Source organism: Manis javanica, chromosome 10, assembly GCF_040802235.1.
Source record: "Manis javanica isolate MJ-LG chromosome 10, MJ_LKY, whole genome shotgun sequence".
In the NCBI taxonomy this organism is placed as follows: domain Eukaryota; kingdom Metazoa; phylum Chordata; class Mammalia; order Pholidota; family Manidae; genus Manis; species Manis javanica.
Genome location: NC_133165.1, coordinates 32,506,522 through 32,519,335, shown reverse-complemented (window position 1 = coordinate 32,519,335; position 12,814 = coordinate 32,506,522). Strand labels below are relative to the sequence as shown.

Below are 12,814 nucleotides of genomic sequence, written 5' to 3'. Positions count from 1 at the left end.
CTCCAAAAAGGTAGGATTAATGTATGGATATACTTACTAAGCTTTGGGCAAAGTCATGGTGGATGAACTCTCATCTATTAATATAACATTGGATTTCTGAGACAGGCCCCCCACCCAGTGATTGGGAAGATCAAGAACATTTAGTCACTGGATCTCTATGTTCGGTTTATAGATTCCCCCTAATGCGCACGAAGACATCAGATAATACTTTGTAAAGAGATGTTTATTGCCTTGATCAATGTAAAACCTAATATAGAAATTGGCGTGTTATAATTGTCACTGCAATCATTCTTGTTTTCATTAGAGATGGTTGATGAAATTGTTGAGAAATTTCATTCTTGATCAGAGCTCAGGAGGAGCAGAAGGTGCTCACTTGGGGTGGACAGAGCAAGTCCAGAGAACCAGGTAAGCTGGCGCTCATTAGCGTCCTCCTGCATGTTACCAGAATATATAATACTCCACTGGGACACTGGAGAGTGAAATGAACACTCGGAAGCCCTACTCATCACGTGCACTACATTAACAGCCTCTTCATTCCTGGGTTTACTCAAAGACTCAGCTGAGGTCTCTGGTGTTGTGGGATCCAGCTTCCCCAAAGAACAAAGCGGGATCTTTATGGAAAGTCAAGTGCCGCTCAAGGTTCCATCTCTCGACTCAACCTTTAGAACAATGGGTTTTTGCGGTCCAATGAATCCTTTATTGCTTAATTTCAAGGGGATCTGCCACACGTAATCAAACATGAGAACCAGTGAATGGAGCCAGCCAAGAACAGAAGCAAGTAGACAAGACACATTAAGGACATAAACATTTAAAAACTACTTTAAGCATCATATGTCTTTAGTTCTTGTTTTTTAGCTATCAGTCAATATCTTTAAAAGATATAGGGGCAGTTTGACTACCTATTTTTCCTTGAGTGAATTTTAATACTTGCATTTTTCAAGGAACACACCCCTGCTTCCTGTGCCCTGGAAACCGAATTTAAACTTTGCTCAAGTTCAAAGGTCTGTGCATAATCACATCACAGTAACTGCACGGGCCATAGGTGACCTTTACAGTTGGGGTGCACACTTAGTGCTCCACAGCTGAGGACTCCCAGAGTCATACGTGACTCCACATAGATTCTCTGGCCTATGGAGCAAATTATTCTTTCAATAGAACACAGTATTTTGCATACATATGTACATATATATCCCTTAGTTAAAATAAACTCCCATTAAACATTATTTATCCAGTCAGTTATCAGTCTGACCTGTGTTTGTTTACAAGGTTTGAAGGAGAAGTTCTGCAGGACTCGACGATAGCAAGTTTCATGTTCAGGAGAGCGAACCTCATGCCGATGCATTTCAGGGTCCAGTTCCAAAGGGCAGGTATGTGTACGGATTTATGCTGTCCTTGTTCTTCTTACTGAACCTGGACCCACAATAGTAGATGAAGACAAGTTAAAGTAACATGAGAACCACAAAGGTCCACAGTGGGTTCTCACCCAGGGTCCCCAGCCAGGGCTGCACAGGGCCACGCTGTGGGTGAGTCAGGATGTCCCACACGGGCACTTGGTGTGGGAGCCCCTCCCGTCCCCTCTGCCCTGCAGGGGCTTTCAGTCTCATTGAGGAGATGAGATGAGTGCTGTTTAAAAGAAATTCACCTTTGAATGCTGAAATGACATTCAGGGTGGGGAGATGCTCACACTCAAAGGCAAGTAGGAAATAAGGCTGACTGAAGGAAGAGGGGCTTCCTGTCTCCCCCCACCACTTACCTGGCCAGATGCTCACAGAGGATGGAGCAGGAGACAGGCCTCCAACTACTGCAGGTGGTATTTCCCCTTCTCTCCCCTTCCTGCCCCCCCCTGCTCCTCCTCTGCTCCCCCTTCCCACCGACCCGCTGAAGTCAGGTGATTCCCGTGGGCAGCAGGCTCTGCTCTGCTGCAGTACAATCCCTGATCTCCTTGTCTGCCTGTTGCACTAGCTTCACATTCCTCCAAGGTTAGACCCATGAGTTATTCAAATCTCATTCCTCAACATTTGATTATTTATTTTAAGGAAAAATGTGGATATGGGGAAAGTGATAATGGCAATGTAGTTATATATTAGTTAAAGAGTCATTATTATTTGGAGAACATTCTCAAATAGATACAAATGATATGGATGTGCCTTTGAATACTCAAGTAGCCTTGGTGTGTGGGTGGAGTGGCTGACATGGGTTGATGGTGGCCAGGCAGGCAGTGGGCTCACACAGATGCACTGAAAGTATTCCACAAACGTGTCTAGGGAAATGCTTGTGTATATGTCAGATACACATATACTTGAGCCCAAACCCCTCCAAATAGGCATTCTTTAACCATTAGATCCTCACTGCCTGACCCCATCCCTGACACACAAGGGTAAGCACTTACTCTGTTTGATGCCTGAATGAATCAAAGAGGAGGACAGTGAGTGGCCTCTGAGCTGTGGTCGTGAAGATGCAGGATGGGGAACTGATGAACATGGAGGAACCACAGAGGTCCTCTGGTCCAGAAAAATGAGGGCGGCTCTAATCTGACATCGTTGTTAGCAAGTACTATGGGTAGACGCTATCCTAGCACTGGGGAAACCTTGGCAAACAAGACAACATCCCACCACCCAGGGGCTTCTAGTCAGGGGCCAAGAAGCCTACATCCTAGGTAGTGCCCCAGAGTTCATCCCAAATTCTGCTCACCTACACAGTACACAGGACAGCATCGGCTCTATGCAGAACTCAACCTGTGCTCAGAGCAGACCTTGGTTCTGTATTCCCAGAAAACCAAGCTCCAGGCCCATCCAGGGAGGAAGTCTCAGTGTCTGAGAAGCATATGACTTAACTTTGGAAGAGTCACCCCATATCTAAGTGGAGGTAGCTGGCACAGGACTGCAGCCACAGGCAGTACTGGGAACCTGTGCCCACCTCCACCCTCATGAGGCTGCTTACCCAGCAGGGAGCAAGTTCCACAGGTCCTCAGCCTGATGTCTGCGATAACTCAAGAGCAAATGGGGGATTGTGGTGAAAAAGATGTTGGAGTAGAGCAGAAACCACCTCCTACATGCACATGAAGGAAGCTACTACAGCAAATACAACTAACCCTGAAAACTGCCTGAAGACTGCAGAACAGACCAGCACACGTGGTGAAGAAGAGAAGACCACATAGAGAAGGGTAAAGGCAGAGCATGATCAGGGACCCAAGGTCTTCTCCCATTCCAGCCAACAAGTGGGAGAGAGGAAGAGAGTGGGGAGGGGAAAAGTGCTCAGGAACCCTGCACATCTGGCCCTGGAGATATGCTCTGGGAACACAAGTGCACATTGCACTGGGCTTTGGTGATTAACAGGGCTGGACTCCAGGGAGAGTAGGAGGACTTTGGGAGGCTGAGACTCCTGATGCTTGTGGAGAACAGGCAAACTCCACCAGTCCTGCTGAGACCCAACACAGTGGAGGCAGTTTGAAAGATTTACCAGCAGTGGGAAGTGTGCCGGAAGGGCAGGGGTTGACAGGAGCTCTCTCCAGAGGAGAAAGGGCAAGTGGATGACACTCTCCCAGCCCTTCTTGAGCCCAACTCCTTGAACTCCTTGGCCTCTTGCAGGAGCCACACCCAAATACTCCATATCCCTTGCTTACAGCTCAGCCCCGAAGTGCTTCCCTGTGCACCTGCCCACCCTTCTGCCTGTCCTGCTCCACACAGCAGCCATCAGTCTTTGCTTTCTGGTAGGCAGAGTGAGGCATTCCCAGCTTTCCCAACCCTCTCTCAGACCAACTGGTGAGACTCCTGTGGGATCTGGCTCCAAATTCAGGATCCATCTTCCTTGCGGCCCAGCCCTGTGTCACACTCCCCTGTGCACCTGCCATGCCTTCCCCATTGCCACAGCAGTGGCCACCATTGCTGTCCGGCAGGCTGAAGGAGGCCCTACCCACGGCTCCTGCAGAAGCACTGCACCACATGCAGTGGGGCACCCTGAGGTGATCTGTCAGCCTTTGCTGACAGAGATCAACCACTACCAGCAGGCAGACTGGAAGGCTGTCCCAGCCACAGCCCACCAACAGGAACAGCAGCTTCACTGTTGTTAAGCAAGGAGTCTTGACCTTCTGGGCACCACAGGATGCCCACTTCATAAAGCCATTACTTTCTAAATCAGGAGGCAGAGCTGATCTATCTCATACATAGCAAGAAATGCAGAAACCCAGACAAAATGAGGAGGCAGAGGAGTATGTCCCAAGAAAAAGTACAGGATAAGACATCAGAAGGTGGGCCAAATGAGACAGAGATTACCAATCTTCTCGATAAAGATTTCAAAGTAACAGTCATAAAGATGCTCACTGACCTGTGGGAAAAAAATGGTGATCTCAGTGAGAACTTCATCAGAGAGATAGATTTGAAAAACAGCTACACAGAGCTAAAGAACAATAAGTGAAATGAAAAATACAATGGAGGGAATAAATAGTAGATTGCTGGAAATAGAGGAGAGAATTGATGAGATGGAAATTAGAGAACAGGAAAACAACCAAGTTGAAAAACAGAGAAAAAAGAATTTCTAAAAATGAAGGGATGCTAAGAGAGCTGTGTGACAAATCTAAATGAAACAATTCACATAACAGAGGTCCCAGAATGAGAAGAGACAAAGGAGTAGAAAATCTCTTTGAAGAAATAATAGCTGAAAACATCCCCAATATCTGGGGAAGGAAATAGACACCCAGGTCCTGGAAGCATAGAGGGCCCCTAACAAAAGGAACCCCACAGAGACAACACCAAGACATATAGTAATTAAAGTGGCAAAGATTAAAGAGAAAGAGAGAATCTTACGTGCAGCAGGAGAGAGGCAGATAGTTACCAATAAGGGAAACTCCATAAGACTATCAGCAGATTTCTCAGCAGAAACTTTACAGGCCAGAAAGGAGTGGCATGAAATATTTAATGTATTGAAAGGGAAGAACCTACAACCAGGAATCCTCTACCCAGCAAGGTTACCATTCAGAATTGAAGGGGAGATGAAAAGTTTCCCAGATAAACTATGGTTATGAGTTCAGCACCAATAAACTGGCCTTACAGGACATGTAAAAGGACTTCTATAGATGGAAGTGTTCTTAAGCCTAAATATTTTTCATCAATGAAAACAAACCTATAGTAATAGTAGCAGGCCAGTTACTTACTGAGCAAGTATGAAGTTAAAAAAACAAAGTAGTAAAATCAACTATACACAAAACCAGTCAAGGGATGCAAAAGAGATGAGGATTATGACATCTTACACATAAACTATGGAGGAGAAAGAATAAAAAAGTAGTACTTTCAGGTTGTGTTAGAAATAGAGTGACCATCAACTTTAATATAGACTGCTATATATTTAAGAAACTATGACCCTTATGGTAACTGCAAACCCAAAGCATATAATACACAAAAATTAAAAAAGAATCCAAGCATAACACTACAGAAAACCATCAAACAGAAGAGATAAGAGAGGAAGAACAGAACAGAGAAAAACTACAAAACCACCAGAAAACAATTAATAAAGTGGAAGCAAGTATATACCTATCAGCAATTACCTTAAATGTAAGTGGACCAGATGCACTAATCAAAAGACATAGGGTGGCAGAATGGATAAAGAAACAAGACCCATCTATGTGCTGCCTACAGGACATTCATTTCAGACCTAAAGACATATATGACTGAAAGTGGGATGGAAAGAATATATTTCATGCAAATAAAAGGGGGGAAAAAGCAGGAGGAGCAGTACTTTTATTAGAAAAAATAAACTTTAAAACAAAGAAAGTAACAAGAGACAAAGAAGGACATCCCATAAATATAAAGGGATCAGTCAAGAAGAGGATATAACAATTGTAAATATCTATGCAACCAACATAGGAGCACCTAAATATATAAAACAAGCACTAACAGACCAAAGGGGGGAAATAGCAACACAATCATATTAAGAGACCTTAACACTGCACTTACATCAGTGGACATATCATCCATTCAGAAAGTAAATAAGGAAACAGAGACATAGAACAACACATTAGACCAGATGGATTTAACAGATATACAGAACATTCCACTGCAAAGCAGCAGGATACACATTTTTCCCAAGTGCACATGGAACATTCTCTAGAAAAGATCACATATCAGGACACAAAAAGAGCCTCAATAAATTCAAAGAGACTGAAATTGCATCAAGCATCTTTTTGGATCACAATGATATGAAACTAGAAATCAATTACAAGAAGAAAACAAAAGAAACCACAAACACAAAGAGGCTAAATATCCAATGGCTCAATGAACAAATAAAAGAAGAAATCAAGCAATACATGGAGACAAATGGAAACAAAAATACAACAGTTCTATCAGCAGCACAAAAAGGCATCCTACCATATGGGAGAATATATTTGTAAATGACATATCTGACAAGGGGTTAACATCCAAAATATATAAAGAACTCGTATGCCTCAACATCCAAAAAGTAAATAACCCTATTAAAAAATGGGCAGAGGATGACATAATGTAGTGGTGGGGCACGGGAAAGGCAGTATAGCACAGAGAAGACAAGTAGTGATTCTATAGCATCATACTACACTGATGGACAGTGATTGCAATGGGGTATGTGGTGGGGACTTGAAAATGGGGGGTATCTAGTAACCACAATGTTGCTCATGTAATTGTATATAAATGATACAAAAAAAAAAAAAGGGCGGGGGATATGAACAATCCACCAAAGAAGAAATTCAGATGGCCAACAGACACATGAAAAGATGCTCTACATCGCTAATTATCAGGGAAATGTAAATTAAAACCACAAATGAGATATCACCTCACACCAGTTAGGATAGCCAACAAAGAAAAGAATAGGAACAAATGCTGGCGAGGATGCGGAGAAAGGGGAACCTTCCTACACTGCTGGTGGGAATGTAAGCTAGTTCAACCACTGTGGAAAGCAGTATGGAGGTTCCTCAAAAAGCTCAAAATAGAAATACCATTTGACCCAGGAATTCCACTCCTAGGAATTTACCTTAAGTATGCAGGAGCCCAGTTTGAAAAAGACATATGCACCCCTATGTTTATCGCAGCACTATTTACAATAGCCAAGATATGGAAGCAACTTAAGTGTCCATCAGTAGATGAATGGATAAAGAAGACATGGCACATATATAAAATGGAGTATTATTCAGCTGTAAGAAGAAAACAAATCCTACTATTTGCAACAACATGGATGGAGCTAGAGGGTATTATGCTCACTGAAATAAGCCAGGTGGAGAAAGACAAGCACCAAATGATTTCACTCATCTGTGGAGCATAAGAACAAAGTAAAAGCTGAAGGAATAAAACAGCAGCAGACTCACAGAACCCAAGAATGGACTAACAGTTGCCAAAGGGAAAGGGACTGGAGGAGGGTGCATAGGAAGGGAGGGAGAAGGGGAATAATGGGCATTACGACAAAACATATAATCTAGCGTGGGGCATGGGGAAGGCATCATAGCACAGAGGAAGTATAGATAAGGAGTGATTCTGTAGCATCTTACTACACTGATGGACAGTGACTGTAATGGGGTATGTGGTGGGGACTTGATAATGGGGGTATCTAGTAATCACAATGTTGCTCATGTAATTGTATATTAATGATACCAAAAAAAATATGACAGTTCAAAATATATGGATGCTGCAAAAGCAGCTCTAAGAGCGAAGTACATAGCAATAGAGGCCTACCTGAAATTAGTGCTTAAGGCTATGATGACATGTGGAAACAATCACACCCATATAGCATGTTCTTCATAGTTCAATATCTAATAAGGCAAGGTTAAAAGTCAAATAAGATATAATACCACCCTAATATATACATAGAAAATGTACTTAGGACAACATCACATTACTAATGAGACCTGTCCAAAGGTATTGGGACTGTAAACAGCTATAATTTTCTTTTTCTAGTCCTAGGTATGTAAAATTTTGGCAATAAACAATGATGATTCTTGTAATGAAAAATCTAAAAATAAAAATATGTACAAATAAATAGTCACACAACCACACGTTTGTCTTCTCTGCCAAGAGATGTGAGAATATGCTCCAACCAGCCCAGACCAGGGTGGGTTCCCTCTCCAGGGGCCCTGTACCTTTCAGGGCGGAACTCCTCAGGTTATGGCCAGAGCTCTGGGCCTTGATGAAGAACAAAGATGGGCACCATCACCACTGTCCCCTTGGGAATGAGGACCCCTTTCATCTCCACATCTTTCTTACAGAGTCGCTCAAGTCTACCAGCAACTGGGAATAATCTGAGAGATTCATTCACCACCATGTCTAGGTACTCCATCTGCACCAGGGCATCGTAGGAAGGTAGCGTCTAGGAAGAAACAGATTTAGAGAAACTGAGATTTGGGATCAATTCCCAACTCAGTCTAGTCAGTACTGCTGGAGCACAGGAACTCCCACGGATAATTTATTTTGGTAAGGGACCTTCCCACTTGTACACATTTTAGTATCTATCATGTCCTTTGACTGCTCAGCAGCCCATTAGATGTGCAGAGTAGCCAGGACAACGGGAGACCACTGGGACAATCCCTAAACAGGCCCTGAAACCCCTCCCGTTACCATGTCATGGTTTTTGTTTCTCATTTGGACAAAGTGGCCCAAGACCATGACCCTTACTGACAAGTGAAATATGTCAATGTCACTGTTTCCTTTCACAAGGGAGCTCAAACATCTGTGCCAAAGAAAGAGAATGTGTAAAACAGCAAATCTCCTATTTGACATAAAGTTTGTAGTGGAAAATTCTTACTTACTAGTTAACTCTCTGATAATATATATTGAATTTTGAGAGAAATACTCTATTATATAAAATCTCTGAATAATCTGGGGAGAATCTAGTTCCTTTTTATACCTAATATGACAAATGAAGGGTATGAATGGATGAATGGATGCTACCAGGCACAGAATTTCAGCTCTAGAGGATGTTATAAAGAAGATCAGAACCCCACCTGTACCCCCTTTCTCTGTTGCTGGAATAGTCTCAGTTGTCACTTCTGGGTCTGACCATATGTTCTGAAGATCTCAGACAAGCCACTTGAGCCCCAGAGGCCAGTTCTCCTGGCAGCACAAAGAATTCTGGTTTGGGCAAAGAGAGATCTGAAAATAGCATGGGCAATACGTGGCTGTCACTTGGTGTTATATTTCATGGGCAACATTGTAGAGGCTAAGTGTTTGGCTCAGGAGCCAGACATCAGCCCATAGCTTAGCTTTTTCACTGGTAGTGACAGGAGAGTGTATGAAAGGTGTTTCATCTCTCTGAAGCTCAGTTTACCTTTATGCTATAAGCAGATAATGGGAGTTGGGCCTCACAGGATTTGGTGGCAGAGATATTCACTGGTCACCCAATATCCATGTTGTCCCCCACATTTCCCAGTGAACCTGAAGTTAGGGGACAACAGAATGCAAATGGGCTGTGAACTGAGGGGATGTATGTCACTTTGGGATCAAAACATTTGAAAAGCCAATGAGCACCACTCTAGATCTTTATTCCCAGCCAACATGAACTCTTCACATTCCAGAGAATGGTGCTGTAAGAAAGTGGAGCCTCTAGCGTGAATCCTGGAGTAACGACACTCACACACCCATCCTCCACCTACAATCCATGTTGGACATAGAAATATGAGTTATAAGTAAACCTTTGCTATGTAAAGCCACTGAGATTTGAGGGTTCATCTGTTCCTGAAACATATCCTGTCCTATCTTAATACAGAATTTTAGCAAGATTGAATTCATTTATAAGTATAAAGCATTTAAAGCAGACATACATAGTAAGAAGCAAATGTGAGGTATTAGTGTTGTTGTTAAGACTGCAATAATTATTATAAAAATGGGGGAACACAGTGCTCTAGCTAAGCTCTGTCTCATAGTGACCTTTCCATCTTATTGCAATCAAAAGGATCCCCAAATGTGATTTACCACAGAGGAAAGAATATCTCTATTTCAGGTAGGCCCTAAAATGTATCCTTACTTTATATTTGAAGGACCTATTGCTGGGAGCGAGCCTATGGACTTTTAAGCAATACTAGTTATGTAAGTCTTAAGACAACAGCAATCATTTCTGCAGTAAGGCAGAGTTGCTCTCCTAGCCAAATCAATATAGATCTTGCAGTCAGATTGCTAAGCAATGTTTCCTCCTCTGTTCTTTCCACTGGCCTTCTAACCCGGCCAAACTACTGCTTCTCAAGAACACCCGCTGCCCCAGCGGAAAGCCCCACACTTAAACCTCCCTCCCAAGGGCCCCCACCCACAAGATGGCAAACTTCCTGCTTCTCTTCTGGGTCCTCGGTTCCTGCCGGCGCCACCTGAAGCCCAATCACCTCTCTACATGTTCCCGGCGGTGCCAACTGAAGACCAATCACCTCTTTACATATATTTTCTTCACAACCTATATAAATTGAGCCTGAGAAAAATAAAATTGGTCAGCTTGATCAGACATCCTGTCTTGCTGTCCGTTCTTTGTGTCTCTTGCCCCTTCATTCTCTCCTCCAGGTCGTCAACCCCCATTGATAGTCCTGCGGGTCAGGACACCTATGAGTTAGGAAGGTGATAACCTTGTGAAAACCAGAGTCAGGGCTGAAATTCATATGGTCTATATCCTATTATGATCTTTCCTACATACCAAGCCTCTCCTGTTCAGCAAAGTTACCCAGTGTGGCAAACTCCATGAATGGCCCCATTTCTTGACCCCTCCTGTGTTTGTGCCCTTTGCCCTCTAATGTTGTGGTGTCCTTCCATTCTGACTCTGGGGTTGACCATGTGGCCTGCTTTGAAGCACTGGAATGTTGGCCAAGTGTGATGCAAGCAGTGTTTAGAAGGGCACCCACAGATTGGGCTTCTTGCTGTAGCTGTCTGTTACTGCCCGGAGAATAACACACCAGGCTAGTTTTCTGGAATAGGAGAGATGCATGGATGCATGGGTGTGGGGCTGAGTCAGCCCTGCCAGCCTAGCCAGGGCCAGCCTAGACCAGCCAACAGCCAGACGAAGGCGGGTCAAGCAAATGCTAACAGAGAAAGATATCTAGACACTTGAGCAATAAATGCTTAATGTTAGGCGCCACAAATACTTTGTGTGTGATTTTTATTTGGCAGTATTTTGGTAACAGATAACTGTATACTAGCACCAGTGCATTTTTCTCAAAGATCTTACATTTCTGTGAATAATGTATTTTACCTACATTTCTCACTTTCCTTTCTCTCCATAAATCCTTCCTAAATGTGCAGGTGTAAGAACTGACGCTTCTGCATTTTGCAAAAATCCTCCTAGGAAATGCTGAGGAGGCCTTCTTGCTAAACCTGCACCTTCTCCCACCCTCTCTGGGTATCACCCTCTCACCTTATTTGGGAAAGTTGCATCAATCTCCTCCTGCAGTTTCTGCTGGACATCAGGGTGAGTGGCCAATAAATACATAAGGAAGGAAAGAACACTGCTTGTGGACTCATATCCAGCAAAAATAAAGATAATAGATTGGGCCACAAGCTCCATATCAGATAGAACTAAAAGAAGAGAAAGACATTGAGGTAAAGCAAATGAATATACAACATCATAGGTTAGATGAGGAGAAATCAAAGTTGAACTCCCAAATCGTTAGGGAAAAAATGGGAAAGCAGTTCAGAGTCCAGCTGGGAGTGGTCTGCACTATGATGTCTATCTTTCAAAGACAAAGAAGGCAAAAGTTGTCTTGATTCAGTTTTTCCCAAGGCTAATGCTATTCTTTACCTTCTGTGGTTGGTTATGACACCCTTCCCCCCAATGTGAATGGGTAATTTCATGAGCTAGCATTTCTGTCTAACATACATGGTGTGATCAGCATATCCCTTTAAGAATTCTAAAAGTACTTTCTCTACAAGGATATGGGATAGCATTCTCCTCCAGGAAAATATGAAATAAGTCTATCTAACGTATAGCTGATTTTGTTGAGAGATTTTGCAGTATAGGCTTAATTGTAAGGAAAAGCAAAAGATATTTCATCTCCACATGTTTGGGGGGACTTAAGAGGACAATAGTGGGCTACAGATAACTCTTCCTACTCAAAGTGTGGTCCATGGACCAGCAATATCAGTTGCACATGGGAACTTATTCAAAATGCAGAAAATTAAACCCCACCATAGAACTATTGAATCAAAATCTGAACATTCTTGGTATGGGTGATTTGTGTGCACATGCTAGTTTAGGAAGCATGGATTATTATACCTTTGAGAGGCATCAGGTAACAGAAGGCCAGAGGCACAGGTTTTCAATAAATGATCTCTGTGATATATTAGAAATTACAGACACGGACAAAAGCTAGAAGAGTGGTGATTGATCCTACTCTAAAAAATGGCATAGAATAGCAGAAGAAAGAATGTATCATTAAAAGGGCACTGACCAGCATGAAATATAGAAAAACAGGGCCCAGTGAGTAGAGTTAGCAGTCCTTATTCAATCATGCCCTGAATGTCATCTTTCTTAGTACACGTCCCACTCTTTGCTCTACGTTATGCTCAGCAAACAACCCTTGTGAAGATAAGTTGCTCTCCCTTTTAATTTTCTCCTGGGACAATCTAAGCATGGTCAGGTTCTAATCTATTTTATTGGTACTATATTAGAACCTTTAGATAGTTAAGCACTGAAATGAATATGGCACCTGCCATATTCATGTACCTCACAGCTAAAAACAATACAAAATGCATGTAAGAAAGGTTTAAATAGTTCTGATTTCCTAATGATGGTTTCTAGGATGCTGTTGTTAGTAAATTCCTCTAACAAATTCTTTCATCCATGGAGTTAACATGAACTCCATGTACTCAAAGTTTAGAGCTCTGCTTTC

General features: G+C 42.8%; 1 protein-coding gene across 1 annotated transcript; it reads right to left on the bottom strand.

Moving 5' to 3' along the window:
* Positions 1-205: 205 nt before the first annotated feature.
* Positions 206-11,621, bottom strand: LOC140844040 (cytochrome P450 3A19-like). Its single transcript, XM_073215108.1, is given in 5 exon segments — positions 206-1,296; positions 1,299-1,346; positions 1,349-1,410; positions 8,096-8,322; positions 11,341-11,621. Coding segments are annotated over 5 exon segments (570 nt in total). The 5' UTR covers positions 11,491-11,621; the 3' UTR covers positions 206-1,213.
* Between the last annotated feature and the right edge of the window lie 1,193 nt (positions 11,622-12,814).